Source organism: Capra hircus, chromosome 17 (genome assembly GCF_001704415.2).
Source record: "Capra hircus breed San Clemente chromosome 17, ASM170441v1, whole genome shotgun sequence".
NCBI lineage: Eukaryota > Metazoa > Chordata > Mammalia > Artiodactyla > Bovidae > Capra > Capra hircus.
The window spans coordinates 26,750,149-26,768,374 of NC_030824.1; the positions used below are offsets into that span (position 1 = coordinate 26,750,149).

Below are 18,226 nucleotides of genomic sequence, written 5' to 3' on the forward strand. Positions count from 1 at the left end.
ACCAGGTGTCACACAGTAATGACTAACTTTTTCAGTTAATGCTTTGAAAAGACAGAAAGGTAAGAGCTATAAATTATTGTCTTTGGCAAATAAATAAGTAGATTAATTAAGCAGACAGATACTTTAAAACAAAATGGAAACTGCAAATAAGTTCTCCTCCTGATACTGTATAAAGTAAGTGTGTGAGAGGGAATTCTGAATTTATATATTTTGGCAATAGAACACCACACTATGCTACAGTGTCCTCCAACTCATGAATTCTCAAATTGATAGAAGAGAAAAACAAATATGAGAAAAAAATACAAATACTAAGCTTAAGTGAAATGACTCAAAATCTGTGGGTAATAAACGAAATGCAAATTAACTGAGGCAGAGCTTCATGCCTACTAGCGGGTGTGAAGGGAGGTGGTAGGCTCCACACTGCCGGGATCTGGGGAACCAGGGCACTTGTGACTAACACAGAGTGGCAGTGCAGCCCCAAGGGACACCTGAGGGCCTTTACGTATGAACACACCCCCCTACACACACACACACACACACACACGGCACTTGTGACTAACACAGAGTGGCAGTGCAGCCCCAAGGGACACCTGAGGGCCTTTACGTATGAACACACCCCCCTACACACACACACACACACACACACACACACACACACACACACACACGGCACTTGTGACTAACACAGAGTGGCAGTGCAGCCCCAAGGGACACCTGAGGGCCTTTACGTATGAACACACCCCCCTACACACACACACAGAGGAGAAGCACGCCTGCCTGCTGCCCTGCCCTCCTTCCCACAGGCTCTCCCTCAGGATGCCAGAGGAGGAAGAGAGGCTCCAGAGGACGCAGCCCTCAACCCTTGCCATGCGCACATTCCCTCTTCCTTCTGACGCCAAGCGTTTCATAGCCACTTCCATCCACTATGCTACACATGCTGTCTGACCCATGGGCTTGTCTCCAGCACCACCCCCCACCCCCGTTCCCCTGGCGCTGGCCTCCACGGGGCATGGGGCTCCACGAGCCCCACCATCAGCTCCTCCCGTTGCCATCCTGCCGCCTCCACTTCGCTCCCAGCACCGTTACTACCCGAGGCTCCCCCACCTCCACCCGGGGCAGGTCTCAGTCTGCTCTGTCTCACGCAAGAGCCAGCCCAAACTTCCCCTGCAGCCAGACACCCACCCACCCCGTGCCCCCAGACCCAGCACACAGCACAGCTGGCACAGGAGCACCCCTCTGCTGAGATGCCCCCTTTCACTGAAGGCGAGTTCAGATGTCACCTTTCCCAAAAGCTTTTCTGGACTCTCCAACCCTCACCCTGAACCCTCAACATGCCGCACTCATGCGCTCACAGAGCTTCACCTACTTACAGAGCCTCCTCCCCACAATGAGGCAGAGGAGGACTGGAGCGAGCAGGGGGCATTCCACACGCTTCATCAGGATCCCTGGTCATTTCACGACCATGAGGTATCTGAGAAAAACACTGCCCACACGCTTGCCCCACATTGCTTTTCTAGACCCTCTAAGAGGGTTTTGGAGGGGAGCTGCCTATAAACGTCATGCCCCTACACCAAGTCTCTGCAAGTGGCCGAAGCAAACGAGTTACCCACATGCAAGGTGAGGTCGCTGCCGCCAGTGGCTGCCTGGGCTCTCAGCTGGCTCAGCTCGGCCTCGGCCGCCTCCTTGGCCGCGAGGGCCTCCTGCAGGCGGCGGCTGAGGATGCCCACTGCATTCTCATAGGCCTTGTGCTTGGTCTTCATCTCCTTCTGTGCGCTGGTCAGGTCCGAACCCAGACGCTTCATCTTCTGCTTCTGTTCTGTGATGGCTCTGGGATGTGGCAGAGACAGAAGGAATCTCAGCTCACCTCTGAATTCACATGCCATACCAAGCACACGCGAAGAACATGTCCATCCAAGCCCCATTCCTCTAGGGCTCTGGATGGAGGCTGTCCCGGCTCCACCCTGTCCAGCTCCGCCACTGCTCAGATCTGCCTCCTCAGGATGTGGTTGGTGGGTGCCCCTGAGGAGCCTAGCACTGCATTTCAACGGCCCCGCTCCCCTTTTGGAGCTGTTTAGATGATTAGGTGGAGGCAGAAACAGTCCCCTCCTACCAAAAAGAAAGACTTCCAGCGATCCTCCTGATCAGCAGCAAGAAACTCAACATTCAGGCTCACAGTAAAACAGTGGCTGACCAGAGCAGAGTGCTGTGGGACACACCTTGGGAGTGGAAGGGCCTAGCGTGGGCTGAGGGGGACCAACACAAGTGTCCGCCCTGGGCAGGGAGCTGGGGCAGGAAGGGCACTGCAACAAGTTCTTGACACAAAAAAGCAACAAAAACAAAAACAGACAAGGGAGTGTTTGTGAAAGGATATGCTATGTTGGCACATCCACGTGTAACCATCAAGTCTGGACGGAATCACTTTTGCAGCTTTAAATCTGGACTCTGACATCTAAGCCTCCTGGGGTAGACCAGTGAGGGCTGGACACACCGTGCTGGGGTCCCCTGGTGTGGACCAGTAAGGGCTGGACAGAAAGTACTGGGGTCCCCTTCATGGTTCATAATCCCGCCCGACCTCCCCCAGCACACGCCCTGCCCGCATACTTCGTGGCTTCTTGCTGCAACTCTTCTATCTGTTTCTTGAGTACCTCGTTGGCCTCCGTCAGAGCGACCATCTGCTCTTTATCAAACTGCAAAGACTTCAAAGAAAGACAGGAAAAGACAAAATGAGGAGCGTCAGGCCCTCCACCCGAAGCCCCAGTGTTGGGACCGGCTTCCTCGTGGGTAAATGGTGCCCTCTCAGGGCTGCCTTACAGGACACAGGTTTTGAGGAAGATCCAGACAGAGAGTCCTGAGGTAAGTGACAACATTAACAAAGGTTAGGAGCATCCTGAGTTGCCTGTGCCAAGGAATGTGGTGGAAACAAGTGAGAAGAACTGGCCAGTGGGGAAACCTCTGGCATCCGGATCCCACCCGGGGGCCCCACTGGACTCCCTGACAGAGCCCCCAGGCCCCTCCTTGGTTTCTCCCAGCACCCCCGGGGCAGCCTTGTGCCCCCTCCTGGCCTCACCCCCTGCCCCGTCTCCCCCTGTGCAGTGAGCATCAGCCCCCAGGCCCAGCTCGGCCCTCAAAGACTGAACCCCTCAGTGAGCCCTGTGCTCCCACAGCTCCCAGCCCTCTTGTCCCGCCTGTGCCCTCACAGCCCTCAGCTGTGGCCTCCAGCCCACCTGCCCCGCTAGACCCTGCCTGGCCTGCTTGTGGGATTTCTGACACGTCACATGTAAGACAAAGCCCTTGGTCTGACTCCCTGCCCACTGTTCTCCCAGGTCTACCATCTGCCTCAGTTTCTCACACTTGCCATGCTCCTCAGCTGCAGGAATCTGGCCTGAGGTCTCCCTCTCCCCGTCCCATTCCAGAGACCCTCTGATACTGCCACCACCATCTCTCACGGGCTCCTGCCTCCACACTTGCCTCCCCTAGACCACAGGGGCCTTCGGGCATGCACAGCGAATCCGGCTGCACCACATTTAAAACCTAGAGCACAAACCAGCGTATTCCTCATGCACCCTGCCACCCGCACAGAACTCTGTGCCATCCCACACCCAGCAGCCCCCTGGCTTTCTGCTGACTCTCCAGCTCTCAGACGCTGGTTCTAGGCCTCCTTCACAGCTGTATCTGTATCTCTGCCTGGACCACCCCTCCCAACCCTCCAGCATCTGAGCTCCAGGAGGGCCTTTTCCAGGTTACTTTTCTAAAAACCTCTCCACATGTCCCTGCCCACCCACCATACAGCCCCAGGCACGTTCAGCTGAGCCCTCACACATCAGACACGCCCCCAAACCTGTAACTGCGTCTCCATCTCGTCACGCTCCCTCTGTGCCGAATGCAGGTGCCCTTCGAGATCCACCACCTGCTGCTGGACCTGTGACATCTCCTTCTGCAGGCGTGAGTGCTCCACCTCCATGGACCTCTTCTCCCCTTGAAGTTTCATTAACTCCTGCCGCAACTCCTTCACCTCTGAGTCCAGCCTCTTCTTCGTGGCCTTCAGCTCACTGATGAGCTGGTCTTTGGAGGTGGCATCGCGGCGGTAGGCCTCCACCATCACCTGCCCAACAAAGACAGAAGCTGCAGCCAGTGGGGTGGGGCTTCCAAGGGGTTGAATGGCATAAACAAAAACACTCACCGCTTACATCTACAACACTTTTGGGGAGCGAAGATAATGTATTTCAGCAAATGCACGATACCGCCCACTGAGATGTCACAATTTTACAGTCCTCAACATGTCTGGGTGAGACACATAGCAACTACACCAGCAGCTGGGGTTCCTGACCATGTCACCTTCTTGGGGGAATGTGGCCATTCCTTCTCCCTCTACTTGCCCTGCCTGACTTCTGAAGGCACCCCTGCTTGCACCTCAGTGACAAAATCCCCCACCACTTATAACATTCTCAGTCGCCCTTCCTCGGACCCTTGGTGACACTCTGTGTTCATTCGTCCAGAGCAGAATTGGCTTCACTAATGTGAAACACCTTATTTCAATGCTAGACTGTGGTGTGACCGTTATCAAAGACACGCTGAACAAGAGGCTTGGGGCTCTGTGGAAGCAACACGTGCTCATGCTACGTGATGGCAGGGCACATGATCTGTGAGATAATAGATGCCAAGCCCATCCTGAAAATGCACCTGACTTCAGAGATATAAAAATGGGAGGGGTGAGATACGTGTTTTAGAATCAGTGAAGTGCCTTAAAAAACCTGGAGCCAAGCTGTTACCTTCCTCTTGAGTGATTTCTTTCCAGTGATAAGATTAAACATATAGGATTTTCTTCATGCACTTGTTTTGTGGGAAGAAAACTAACCACATGTTCTTACCTTTTGTTGAAGAAACTGTTCCTTTATTTTCTGTGTCTGCTTTTTCAGAGTGCCAGCTTCCTGTTGCAGGTGCTCCACCTATGAGGGACATGAGTGCAGATGTTACACTGATGGCTCCAGGAGGGTCCTGTGTCTCGGGGGGACACATGTGCACAGAGGCATCAACAACCTGCCTCCGAGCATCCTGTCCTAGAAGGTAACAGTCAGTCAGTGTCTGCAGAAAAAGTGTACCTACTCCTTGGAGAGAAAACATGTCACTGACTTCCTTTTGATGTTCATGGAACAGGATTTGAAGACAACATTGTTCCTGACACTAATTCTGCTTCCTCCACACCCTGCAGTTTTCTTGTTCTGTATTTGTTTACTGGTTGCTTGCATCACAGCATGGCAGCTCCCAGGTGTGGGACCATCAGGCCATCTCCCCACCCTCATCCACTCTGTCGATGTGTCCTGGAGGTCACACTAAAGTCAGGCAGCCAGGAAGGAAAAAAAACAATCGAAGTTCTAAGTGGCTTTTCCCAAGTCTGAGCTCCTCATCGTAGGTAGATTGAAACAAGCGTTTCCTGGCAGATTACTTTCAAAGCCTCCAACAACTGTTTTCTAGTTTTCAGCCATCTCCACACCCAGCCGCCGACCCAGGACTGGAAGTACCACACTAGAGGCTATGAACCCTTTCCCCACTGAGCCCTGGGCCCTGCCCTGCAAGTGTTCCTCCATGTTTAAAAAGCAAGGTGTTCCAAAACAGGACCAAACAAATAAAATGAATGGCCAGACAATGAGCATTACTTCTCGTATGCATGATTTCCATTCATAACAAAGTGACAGCAAATTGCATTACCTGGCTGGACTTGATGGCTAATTCTTGTCTCAACTGTTCTAAAGTGTCCAACGTGTCCTGGGCCCCCTCTTCCAGGCGTTTCACCCCTCTATCGAATTCCTCTCTGCTGCTCTGGGCTGCCTGCAGAGCCACCTCCAAGACGATCTTCTCATTCTGCAGGGCCTGGATGGCGTCTTCTCTGGAGGCAGCTTCCCCCTGCAGCTCCTCCAGCCTGGCCTGCAGCTCATCGTAGCGCACCTGCAGGTCCCCGAGGGACTGCTCCTTAGTCTGCAGAGTCTCCTGCGTTGAGGTGAACTGCTTCAACAGGTCCAGGTGCTCCTGCTGCAAAGCCTCCAGCTGCTGGTCTCGCTGATGCAAAGTCAACTTCACCTGGAAAAGAAGGAACCAAAGTCAATGTGACTGCTCTTGAACAAAAACACTGTGTGCTCCAAGAGTTTACTTTTTCCGTGCTCAGGTTTTAAGCAATCTGGATGGATGCTCTGGAGGCAGCCTTCGGTGTAAAGCTGTGGCACAGAACATGAGTAGAAGATGGACAGACCAGCACAAATGAGCACCGTGAGGCTGGCCGTGGCACCGGGGCAGTGACGAGAGCCCCAGCAGGTGCTTGCCTGCTCCAGTTGCTGCTCCAGCACCGCCGCCGAGGCCACCATCTTTTGCAGCTGCTCCTTCTCGTCTTCAAACTCCTCAAGTCTCCTCTGCAGGTCCTCCTCTACCATCGTCTTCGCCTCTTGAATCTGCACAAAGGCAGCTTCCTGGTCCAGCATGTCAGCCTGAGCCCAGAAGAAAGAAAATTTCTTAAAAAAGCAGGACTTGGACTTCCCTGGTGGCCCAGTGGTAAAGAATCCGCCTCCAAATGTAGGGGACATAGGTTTGATCTCTGGGCCAGGAAGATTCCACATGCCTCAGAGCAGCTGAGCCCATGTGCCACAACTACTGAGGCTGTGCTCCAAAGCCCAGGAACTGCAACTACTGAAGCCAGTGCACCCTAGGGCCCATGCCTCACAACAAGAGAAGCCACGGCAACGAGAAGCTAGTGCACTGAAACAGAGAGTATCCCCCACTTCCCACAACTAAAGAAAGCCTACGTGCACCAAGGAAAATGCAGCACAGTCAAAATAAAGAAATATTTTTTAAAAAGGAGGATAACCTGATGGCTACAGATTCAGCAGACAAACCAACTACCCTGGAGAGAAGCCCTGGTCTCCATCACCAACCTGTCCACGACCCACAGACAGAAAGCCCAAAAGTGACAAGAGGGCAGAAAGCTGGTGTCCTCCTGCTGCCCATGAGACAGGCTAGCTGCTTACTCCTTTACCCACAACTCCCTTGCTGACTCCTGGACCCGGCTGAAGAGAGAAGCAAGCGGTCCACCCGGTTTTAAGAACTAAGATAAAGTGATGAATGAAAACGCCATGACGACCACTTGTGTGAAGACAGGCTGTACAGCACATCCCCATTTTGGGGTGTGATACACGGCACACTCTCTTCCACAAGATTATTTCCTGATGCCACTTGGTAAAACTAGAGATCAGGGCCAATGGGGCAAATAAGGCATTCATCATGACTATGTAGATAAGACTGAACATCTGGGTGTTTTCTTAGGAAAAAATGCATGAGCTTATAACTTAAAATCTTCTCAGTTCTTTGACACTGAGCCCTTGAAACATGTTTGACAAAACATGACTGTCTTTTAACATCCACATCATCTGTGAGGACAAAGGCGCACATGGGGAGGCAGGGACCACTCTTGTCATAGGATGCCAACCTTCCACGTGCTCCTAAAAGACCACTGATGTTCTCGGCATAAAACTGCCCTGAATACACTGCCGGGATGCCGCAGACCCTTGTTCGCCTTTACTTTTCCAAAAAGCCTGTGAAGCAGATATTATCCACATTTAATACAAAGAGAACAAAGCCCAGAAAGGTTAAGATATTAAGTCCAGGGCCTCAGAGCTGACAAACAGCACAGTTCAAAGCCTCTGCATCTCCTTCCCCGGGGATAATCCATGGAGATGGCTGAACACGGTCCTAACTACTCCTCGTGGGTGCTGGAGGGTGAAATGTTAATGTAGGCTGAGGGCTGAACTAGGCTGGCCCACATGGCAGCTCACAGAAGGGCCACAGGTTACCACTAACAACTCAAGAGACAAGAGACGGGATGGGCATAGAGCGAACATGAGGGACAGAATGCCGAAACCTTAGATAACTGCAGATGGTTCAAAAAGGACATTTTAAAAGATATACGGACATATGTACATATACAGTACTAATGTTAACATGTATATGTGTGTATTGTTTTATTTTCTTGATCTACATAAAAGAAAAATACCCAAACCCCAAGACCCAGAAGGAGCTTGGCCCACCTCAATGCCCTGGAGCTGGGCGGCAATGCGCTCCTTCTCCTTGATGGACCTCTGCTGGGTTTCCGTCAGCTGGTGGGACAGGGACACGTTCTCAAGCTTCAGGTGCTCCAGAAGGCCCGCCTGGCTCATCTGTCCAACCTTCAGAGAAAAACAACAGAAAGTTTCAGGTTGCTAGACTCCAAACACAAGCCCAGCCCAGTCCAGCCCCTCACTCTGGTGGCCTCAGGGTCTCTGCACAGTGCTGGCACCCAGAAGGGCCATTCCCTAAGACCCCTCCACTGTGACACTTGGGCCATCCGGCTTCTATGTGCTTAAGAGGGGCTAGCCAGCAGCCCAGAACTCAGTGCTCATCACCCCTATGACGGTGTGCTCTGTTGCAAGACCTGCACAATAGTTTCCACTGAAGGTGTATCTCTGAGCCCCTGAGGTGAGGGCCCTCATCTGGGCGGCAGGGACAGCCAGGAATCTAACCATCAAATGAACTGACCTATGGGGTGACACATCTTGGGCCCTGCCCTCTCAATGTCTGACTATCCTGGACATATCAGGTTGACCCTGGCCATTCCCAGGAAGAGGCACTGGCTATCCACTCAGTGTCTGACCCAGACCTTCAAGCACATCCCTTCCAGAGCCAGTGTGAATGCTCCAAGACTTGTAAGATGCCAGGTGCGGCCAGACGTTGTGAGCCTCAGGGTTTAAAATAGAAGGTGCTCAGAACAAGGGAAAGCGTAATTCGCCGGGATTTTATTTCAAGGTAACAAAAGAATAAAGACCACCCTGCATTCTCCTCTAGCCTGAGCATTCCTGAGACATATCTATGCTACTGGGAAAAGAGGACAAAAACTTATTACACACTCTAATCAAGGAATACAAACTTGGGTGCCACAGGTATTTGAATAAAGAAGCTATGGTTCTCCAACTGCCATTCCCTTGGAATCTTCCATTTCTGTCTTCCAAATGCCATTTCTGAATTATGTCAGGACACATAAATCTCGCTTCTTTAAATTTTTTTATGCATCAAAAAATCCACAATAGCTTCAAAATTGCATTGATTTGCAATGATTTATTTCCACCTACACTGTATGTAAACAAATGCTTATCTGTACGGTCCTCTTTTTAAATAGCACATGTTGAATCACATTCTGTGTTACTGTTTTGTAATTGTTTTCATTTAGCAATATATTGCGATAACTTTTTCTGATTAAAAATTAATTGTTAGAAAACTTATGAAAATAAAAATTACCAGAAATGGTACTGCCAAAAGAACATAAATTTTGTGTATTTATACAGATTTTTTTAAAAAGAGTTTTTGGTGGAGTAAGTACTTCATATCCTCCACTTGAGAAATAAAAGTTTCAATGTTTTGAACATTTTAACAAGTTAAATTACAATATTTAATCTGGACCAAAAAAAAAAGGGGGGGGAGGTGATAAAACCCACAGCAAAATTCAAAGAGAAGACAGGCTGACCAAGGTACCATCAGCACCTTCACAATTGGTCCAATTAGTCCAAACCCTAAGATTTGGGGCAAAGTGTATTACAGCAATTTGCCTACCACTCCCGGGTGCCTCCAGAGCACCCTGCAGACCTGGACCCACACCTGCTCCCACTGATGCAGAATCAGGGGCCAACATGCTTGCACCCTAACAACATGGAAAGACAGAGTGGGAAGTGTTTCCTCCGGGGTCCGGGAAATGCGTGTTTTCTGGAAGGATCCGGTGATCATGCAGCTGGAGGAAGGAGCAGCTCCGCTGGGAAGCAGCGTGTACTGTGCTCTCTGCACGTCAGAAACAAGACAGGAGGTAGTGAAAGGCGAGAGAGCTGGGGTGTAAGGGGTCCAGGACCCCAGCAGGCATGGATGTGATAGCTGGGTTCAGATAGCAGGTGCCTCTCAGAGAGGGGATGGGATGGATTAGTGAGAGCCAGGAACACAAGATGTCCCAGAGAGGGGGACTTTAGAATTTAAAATGCTCTAGCAGAAGCTGTGTCAGAAGATCACAGAAGGCAGTGACTACACGTCTTGGGGTGTGAGCTAGACAGGTGGTCAGCACATTTTAACAAAACCTTTCTATGAAATATAAACTCAGAAGTCTTCTCAATATGGAGGAAAAGCAAGTGTTCCACACAAGTCATGCAGTCTGGCCCTCTGGCCATGGTGGGGGCCGTACCTGGATGTGGGCCATCTCGCCCTGCAGCCTGACCCGGGCCTCCTGGGCCAGGGCGAGCTGCTGTTGGTACCACTGCCGGACACTCTGCAGGGACGCAATCTCAGCCTGAGATGCCTTCAGCTTGCTGGTGAGTGTGGCGCGCTCCAGCTGCACCTGCTGTAGCTGGCTCTGCAAGGCTGTCATCTGCTGCCGCAGGTCGTGGACTGAAACAGGCAAGAACAGTGCTCAGGCCACCGCATGGCCTGGGAAGCTCGGCCTACCCAGAGCGGGGACCTGCTGGTTCTTCTTCTCTTCAGCAGCGACGTCTAAAGTGCAAGCGAGGGCACTTAACCCTGGAGCAGGGCCATCCAAGTTAGGGTCTGGTCACTTCTCATCAACTAATAACACAAAACCTTGTTTTACATGTGCTTCTGTTGAAAGACACCTGACTTCACTTTCTGTGGATTCACTAACACTGAACTGACAGCTGACAGCACCCAACCTTTGCCTGGATGAAGCTTGTCTAGCATAACGATTTTCTCTGAAAAGTGCACCAAAACCATCCTGCACTTAGGAACACCAGACAGTGCTGGGGTTTACTGTAAATAGCAAAACCACCCCCAAAAGCACAAAAATAAACAAACAAAAAAATGGCACTAAATCGACCATAAAAGGGCACTTGGGGAACAAGAAGTGAACTGGAAAAACTACACCTTGTACATCAGGCAACCCCCACGGTTCTCTGCTCTGTACCTGTCTGTAAACAACCAGAAAGAGCTCTGAGTAGATTAAATTCAGTAAGTTGGTGAATTCATAACTAGGGAATCTGCAAACAGGGAGAGCGACTGTGTGTGTCTGGGAGCTTTCTGGCTTGAGACTTTGGCCTGATGAAGTCTGTGAGTCATCAACAAACTCAGGAATGGTATCCACAAGAAACTCCACTGGTTTGCTGATATGGTCAACTCTTAACACGGATGATGGGAGGGGGAACAGACAAGAAATCACAGCACAAACCCAAGTCATAGTCCAAACAAAACCAGTCAAATATTTAAAAAATAAATTTCACCAAACACTTAAGAAAACACTTACAATTTTAAATTCTAAAAATTTTAAATGAAACAAAAAAAATGACAGGATTCATGACCCCTAACCTTGGGAAATCCAACCTCTGCTCTTGAAATCCTTGAGAACGGATGTGCCTCAAAGTTCAGCATGGTAGGGCTTTAGGAAGGCAACTGGAGCATCCCCTGCACCCCAAATCCCCCACCCAGCTGGCACTATACTGTGTGCGGGTCACTGTTGACCTGCTCTGGTCAGGTCAGACCTTGCAACCTGAGCACTACAGAACTTTTTGAACATTATATTAATAATTTTCTTAAGGGACTGGGTATCATAAAATGCCCAGAGACTGAAAACATTAGGATGTTATATTTCTCAGCTGGTGCTCCCCACCACTCCCCCGCTTCCCCAGTATCAGGATAAAGCTCTTGTGACAGCAGCTTGTCACTCTTTTGTCATAAGATCCGAAACCTAGTCTCACAAGTCTTATGACCAAGACTCCACGTGGGCAGACCTGGTCCCTCACAGCCATCCCGCCGCACCACTCCCCATCTCTCAGGCTCCCAGACTTCAAGGATGAGGGTGGCATCTATCCAGGCTTCTGGAGGACCAGGATCTGGGCTGACACGCCCCTGTGCTCTGAGTGCCTTCTCCCCATCTCCAACCCCCCACCCTTCTCCTACCCACAGTGCACAGGAGATGCTGAGCCCACAGACCAGGTTCTTGGTGCCTGGACGTGGGTGGCTCATGGACTCTGGGAATGGAGTGTGCGTCCCCAGGATGAGCAGACAGCATGAGGGAAGGATCCCACAAGTCCTTCACTTACCACTAAGGCTCCCAGACTCCACTGTTTCATGTGTCTATCATTCTGAAGGGGGCTCCCCTAGGGACCCAGCTAGACCCAAAATCTGAACTTATGGAGGAAAAAGAAATATTTACTAGTCACTGGTCTCAGTGTTGCTTTTAAATACTCCAAACAGCATCTGCAATGCTGGACTAAGCAGGCGGGTCTAGCCCCCTAAGCAACAAACGACTAGGGAGACAGAATGAGTGGAAACAATTACATCTAACCATCAAAGGTCCAAAGTCCATTTCAGGGCCTAGAGGAGCTATCCCACGTTGAAGGTCAGGAAGGGCAGCGGTGAGGAGATAGATACCCTTCGTCCAAGGTAAGGAGCAGCGGCTGCAATTTGCTGGAGCAGCCGTGAAGAGATACCCCACACCCAAGGTAAGAGAAACCCAAGTAAGATGGTAGCTGTTGCAAGAGGGCATCAGAGGGCAGACACACTGAAACCATACTCACAGAAAACTAGTCAATCTAATCACACTAGGACCACAGCCTTGTCTAACTCAATGAAACCAAGCCAAGCAACCCAAGACGGGCGGGTCATGGTGGACAGGTCTGACAGAATGTGGTCCATTGGAGAAGGGAATGGCAAACCACTTCAGTATTCTTGCCTTGAGAACCCCATGAACAGTATGAAAAGGCAAAATAATAGGATACTGAATGAGGAACTCCCCAGGTCAGTAGGTGTCCAATATGCTACTGGAGATCAGTGGAGAAATAATTCCAGAAAGAAAGAAGGGATGGAGCCAAAGCAAAAACAATACCCAGCTGTGGATGTGACTGGTGATAGAAACAAAATCTGATGCTGGGAAGGATTGGGGGCAGGAGGAGAAGGGGACGACGGAGGATGAGATGGCTGGATGGCATCACTGACTCAATGGACGAGAGTCTGAGTGAACTCCGGGAGTTGGTGATGGACAGGGAGGCCTGGCGTGCTGTGATTCATGGGGTTGCAAAGAGTCGGACACGACTGAGCGACTGAACTGAACTGAACTGAACTGAAGCCACCCCTTGACACGCATGCAAAAACATGTAGAATTCCACAAGTTCAACCAAAGATAACACTCCATTAGGCGAGTGGACACTTCATGTACAAATTAGAAGGGATAATAACCCCTCAGCACATTGATGGGACAGTAGGTCAGTCCCCAGAGCAGACAGGGAGAAGGAAATGACAGAGGACACGATAGTTGGATGGCATCACCAACTCAATGGACATGAGTGTGAGCAAGCTCTGGGAGATGGTGAAGGACAGGAAGTCTGGCGTGCTGCAGTCCATGGGGTTGCAAAAAGTCGGACACAACTGAGCAACTGAATAACAACCAGAGCAGATGAGACGAAACGTCCAAGGGCATAGGCCCTGGGTACCTGCATACAACTAAGGGGCAGATGCGGGACCGCTCACCTGTGTTGTCCTTACTGAGGATGCTTCTCTGCATCTCCTCCACTTTGGCCATTAGTCTCTGATATTGCTCCTCTGCCACCTGCAGGTCACTGTTGGAGGACGCCAGGCTGGCATTCTTGGCTTCTAGCATGTTCTGCAGGTCAGTCATTGCCTGCTCAAGGTCCCAGCAGGACTGCTTCAAGGTGTCCACTTCTGAACTGAGTGAATCTTGCCTCTGCTGGCTGCTATGGCTGTGCTCCAGCTGCGCCTGCAGCCTCGTGTGCAGAGCAGCCAGTTGCGCCTGCAGCTCAGCCTTTTCTTTAAGTGCCTGGAGAAACACACAAACAGCCATGCTGACTCTCGGAAAAATAAGTCACTTCCACCCTGCCTAATAAGAGGGCTGCCAAAACTCAGCCAGTGAGATAAAGAAAGGTGTCCAACAGGTGGCCTTTACAGGAAAGCACCACACTGTACTAAATATTCAGGAACTTGAGCATTATAGCTATCCCAAAGAAGGGGATTCTCCAATCAGGCCCAGCAGGCAGGTAGGTGGGGTGAAGACAGAATGTGCTTGTTTTCTGCATGGCGGCACCTGAGCAGGCCAGCATCAGGGGAAGAATCTGTGATCACCTTCTCACCCACAAGGATGTTGAAAAAAGAAAAAAGTACATACAGACACACACACACACACACACACACAGACACACACACACACAAAATACCTGAGAGCTGAGGGATCTCTAGTAGATGCAGAGCAGTCAGATTCAAGTTTGGGAAAAACCAAACCCACAGAACACATCAGCCGGGAAAGGACACCATTACATGAGGCCTTGCAGCCAGGGGCACAGAGCAGCCTGAGGCACCATCTGTGCTAGGTGGCAGGACCACAGGGACCCCTGTCTGATGGACATGCCAGGAACTGACAGGAAAGGTGGGGCCAGCAGAAGGCCCAGGCACTTGGAGCACCAGAGAAGAGACAGGGAGCAAAGGGCACAGTCCCCACCCATCAGCATCTCTCACCCACCATAAAGTCAGCCTATCAGGAGGTGCATGTAGAGCAATTTCAAAATGCAAAAAGGAGCAGACAGCTGTACATCAACATACAATAGGAGAAAAACAACCTTGGGAAGACAAACAACAGATACAACAAACAGAAGAACAAATACCCAAAGAAAAGAAGCTAACTGAGCAGATGCAATAAGATTTTGTAGTTAAGCATAATTAGTGTCTTCACAGAAATGCCAGCAAGTTTTACACCCGTAACAATCCACAAAGATCTTGGCTTGGACACAGCCGAAGAGCAAATCAAATTCCAGGAGGATTAGTTCAGTTCAATTGCTCAGTTGTGTATGGCACATCAGGCTTCCCTGTCCATCACCAACTTCTAGAGATTGCTCAAACTCCTGTTCATTGAGTCGGTGATGCCATCCAACCATCTCATCCTCTGTCATCTCCTTCTCCTCCTGCCTTCAATCTTTCCTAGCAACAGGGTCTTTTCCAGTGAGTCAGTTATTCACATCAGGTGGCCAAAATACTGGAGCTTCAGCTTCTGCATCAGTCTTTCCAATGAATATTCAGGACTGATTTCCTTTAGGATAGACTGATTTAATCTCCTTGCAGTCCAAGGGCCTCTCAAGAGTCTTCAACACAACAGTTCAAAAGCATCAACTCTTTGGCACTCAGCTTTCTTCATAGTCCAACTCTCACATCCATACACGACTACTGGAAAAACCATAGCTTTGACTAGATGGACCTTTGTTGGTAAAGTAATGTCTCTGCTTCTTAATATGCTGTCTAGGTTAGTCATAGCATTTCTTCCAAGGAGCAAGTGTCTTTTAATTTCAAGGCTACAGTCATCATCTGCAGTGATCTGAGAGTCCAAGAAAACAAAGTCTATCACTGTTACCATTGTTTTCCTATCTATTTGCCATGAAGTGATGGGACTGGACGCCATGATCTTCATTTTTTGAATGTTGAGGTTTAAGGCAGCTTTTTCACTTTCCTCTTTCACTTTCATCAGGAGGCTCTTTAGTTCCTCTTTGCTTTCTGCCATAAAGGTGATGTCATCTGCATGTTTGAGGTTATTGATATTTCTCCTAGCAATCTTGATTCCAGCTTGTGCTTCACCCAGCCTGGCATTTTGCATGATGTACTCTGCATATAAGTTAAATAAGCAGGGTGACAATAAGTAGCCTTGACGTACTCCTTTCCCAATTTGGAACCAGTCAACTGTTCCATGTCTGATTCTAACTGCTGCTTCTTAACCTGCGTACATTTCTCAGGAGGCAGATAAGGTGGTCTGGTATTCAATCCCATCTCTTGAAAATTTTCCACAGTTTGTTGTGATCCACAGTCAAAGGCTTTGGTGTAGTCAATAAAGCAGAAGTAGATGTTTTTCTGGAACTCTCTTGATTTTTCTATGATCCAACAGATGTTGGCAATTTGATCTCTGGCTCCTCTGCCTTTTCTAAATCCAGCTTGAACATCTGGAAGTTCTCAATTCATGTACTGGCGAAGACTCGCTTGTAGAATTTGGAGCACTTTGTAGAACTTTGCTAGCGTGTGAGATGAGTGCAACTGTGTGGTTGTTTGAATATTCTTTTGCATTGCTTTTCTTTGGGATTGGAATGAAAATTGACCTTTTCCAGTCCTGTGGCCACTGCTGAGTTTTCCAAATTTGCTGGCATATTGAGTGCAGCACTTTCACACCATCATCTTTTAGGATTTGAAATAGCTCAGCTGGAATTCCATCACCTCCACTAGCTTTGCTTGTAGTGATGCTTTCTAAGGCCCACTTGATGTCACATTCCAGGATGTCTGGCTCTAGGTGGTTGATCACACCATCATGGTTATCTGGGTCATAAAGATCTTTTTTGCATAGTTCTTCTGTGTATTCTTGCCACCTCTTCTTAGTATCTTCTGCTTCTGTTAGGTCCATACTGTTTCTGTCCTTTATTGTGCCCATCTTTGCACGAAATGTTTCCTTAATATCTCTAATTTTCTTGAAGAGATCTCTAGTCTTTCCCATTCTATTGTTTTCTTCTATTTCTTTGCATTGATCACTTAGGGAGGCTTTCTTATCTCTCCTTGCTATTTCTTTGGAACTCTGCATTCAAATGGGTATATCTTTCCTTTTCTCCTTTGCCTTTAGCTTCTCTTTTCTCAGCTATGTGTAAGGCCTCCTCAGACAACCATTTTGCCCTCTTGCATTTCTTTTTCTTGGGGATGGCCTTGATCACTGTTTCCTGTACAATGTCTTGAATCTCTATCCATAGTTCTTCAGGCACTCTGTCTTCGGGCACACTTGTCACTTGAATCTATTTGTCACTTCCACTGTATAATTGTGAGGGACTTGATTTAGGTCATACCTGAATGGTCTAGTGGTTTTCCCTACTTTCTTCAATTTAAGACTAAATTTTGCAATAAGGAGTTCATGATCTGAGCCACAGTCAGCTCCCGATCTTGTTTTTGCTGACTGTTTAGAGCTTTTCCATCTTTGGCTGCCAAGAATATAATCAATCTGATTTTGGTATTGACCATCTGGTGATGTCCATGTGTAGAGTTTTCTCTTGCATTGTTGGAAGAAGGTGTTTGCTATGACCAGTGTGTTCTCTTGGCAAAACTCTGTTAGCTTTTGCGCTGGTTAATTTTGTACTCCAAGGCCAAACTTGCCTGTTACTCCAGGTATCTCTCATGTTCCACAGGAGGACAAAGTGAAAACCATGTACAACCAAAAGGAACCTTGAAACCTCAGTAATCACCTCTTCAGTCTGGAGTTTATGCAGCAGAGCAAGCATTCTAGTGTGGGTGCCCTCCCCACATCCCCACAGCACAGGTTACTGAGGGGACAGCCCCCACCCTCTACCCCACTGTCTTGACCAGACACCTCCCCAGGCCCTTGCCATCTTCATGCCAAGTGCAGAGAGTCAAAGGCAGCTGAACTGATTTACTCTGATCGTTGATAGGAATGCTGAGAATTAAGGGATGGAAAATGATTTTTCAGGCATATGCTAACCAGATAAAGCAAAATTCATATCAGAAAAAGCAAAAAGTACTAAAGGGACAAAAATGACAATTTCACTGGGCCAGAAAAAGGTGAAATCCACTCCAAAGATTGAACTGTTATGGTCTCTTAGGTCTCTAATAGCGGAGCTAGGAGGTATCCAAGGCAAATCCTGACAGAGATACAGGGAGAGACCCCACAGTCGGAGTGGGAAACTAGCATACCTCTTGCCAAGGCTGACAAACAGAACAGAGAAAAATAAATGGTTACGAGGACAAGGCTGCTAATGATGATAAAGCTTCTTCTTAAATACATCTGTAAAACTTGGTGTGTAGTGAATAGGAAATTTTACATTCTTTCCAAAGACATGGCACATTAATATATCCATCAAATTGCAATTACCTGACTAGCTTCTAATGATAAAGCTTCCAGCTGTCCTTCGAGTCTCATTTTTTCTTTAAGAACCTGCAACATTTCATCATGAGTTTCAGCAACAGAGCTTTCCATGGACACACTAGAGGATAAAGACAAAAGTATCAGGTGGTGGGAGTATAATTGATCATTATCTTCCTTTATACTGCCCATACTCTCCAGATTTCACACCCTTCTGGCCAGTCTCCCCTAATTAAAACAACTTTTTTTCATTGTGGTATAGGCTTCTCTCTAGTTGCAGCACTTGGGCTTAGTTGCCCCGAGGCACGTGACTTTAGTTCCCTG

The 18,226-nt window shown here is 48.9% G+C and overlaps 1 protein-coding gene across 5 annotated transcripts in view; it reads right to left on the reverse strand.

Moving 5' to 3' along the window:
• GOLGA3 (golgin A3) overlaps positions 1 to 18,226 on the reverse strand; it is a 46,463-nt gene that overhangs the window by 11,136 nt on the left and 17,101 nt on the right. For all 5 annotated transcript variants that reach the window (XM_013970577.2, XM_013970576.2, XM_013970574.2 and 2 more), the window contains exons 6-15: positions 17,912 to 18,023; positions 13,528 to 13,834; positions 10,238 to 10,440; positions 8,070 to 8,207; positions 6,315 to 6,476; positions 5,707 to 6,075; positions 4,869 to 4,946; positions 3,839 to 4,102; positions 2,602 to 2,696; positions 1,611 to 1,827 (exon numbers count right to left, since the gene is read on the reverse strand). In XM_013970577.2, the coding sequence (XP_013826031.2) occupies positions 1,611 to 1,827; positions 2,602 to 2,696; positions 3,839 to 4,102; positions 4,869 to 4,946; positions 5,707 to 6,075; positions 6,315 to 6,476; positions 8,070 to 8,207; positions 10,238 to 10,440; positions 13,528 to 13,834; positions 17,912 to 18,023 (1,945 nt within the window). The remainder of the gene's footprint in view (positions 1 to 1,610; positions 1,828 to 2,601; positions 2,697 to 3,838; positions 4,103 to 4,868; positions 4,947 to 5,706; positions 6,076 to 6,314; positions 6,477 to 8,069; positions 8,208 to 10,237; positions 10,441 to 13,527; positions 13,835 to 17,911; positions 18,024 to 18,226) is intronic.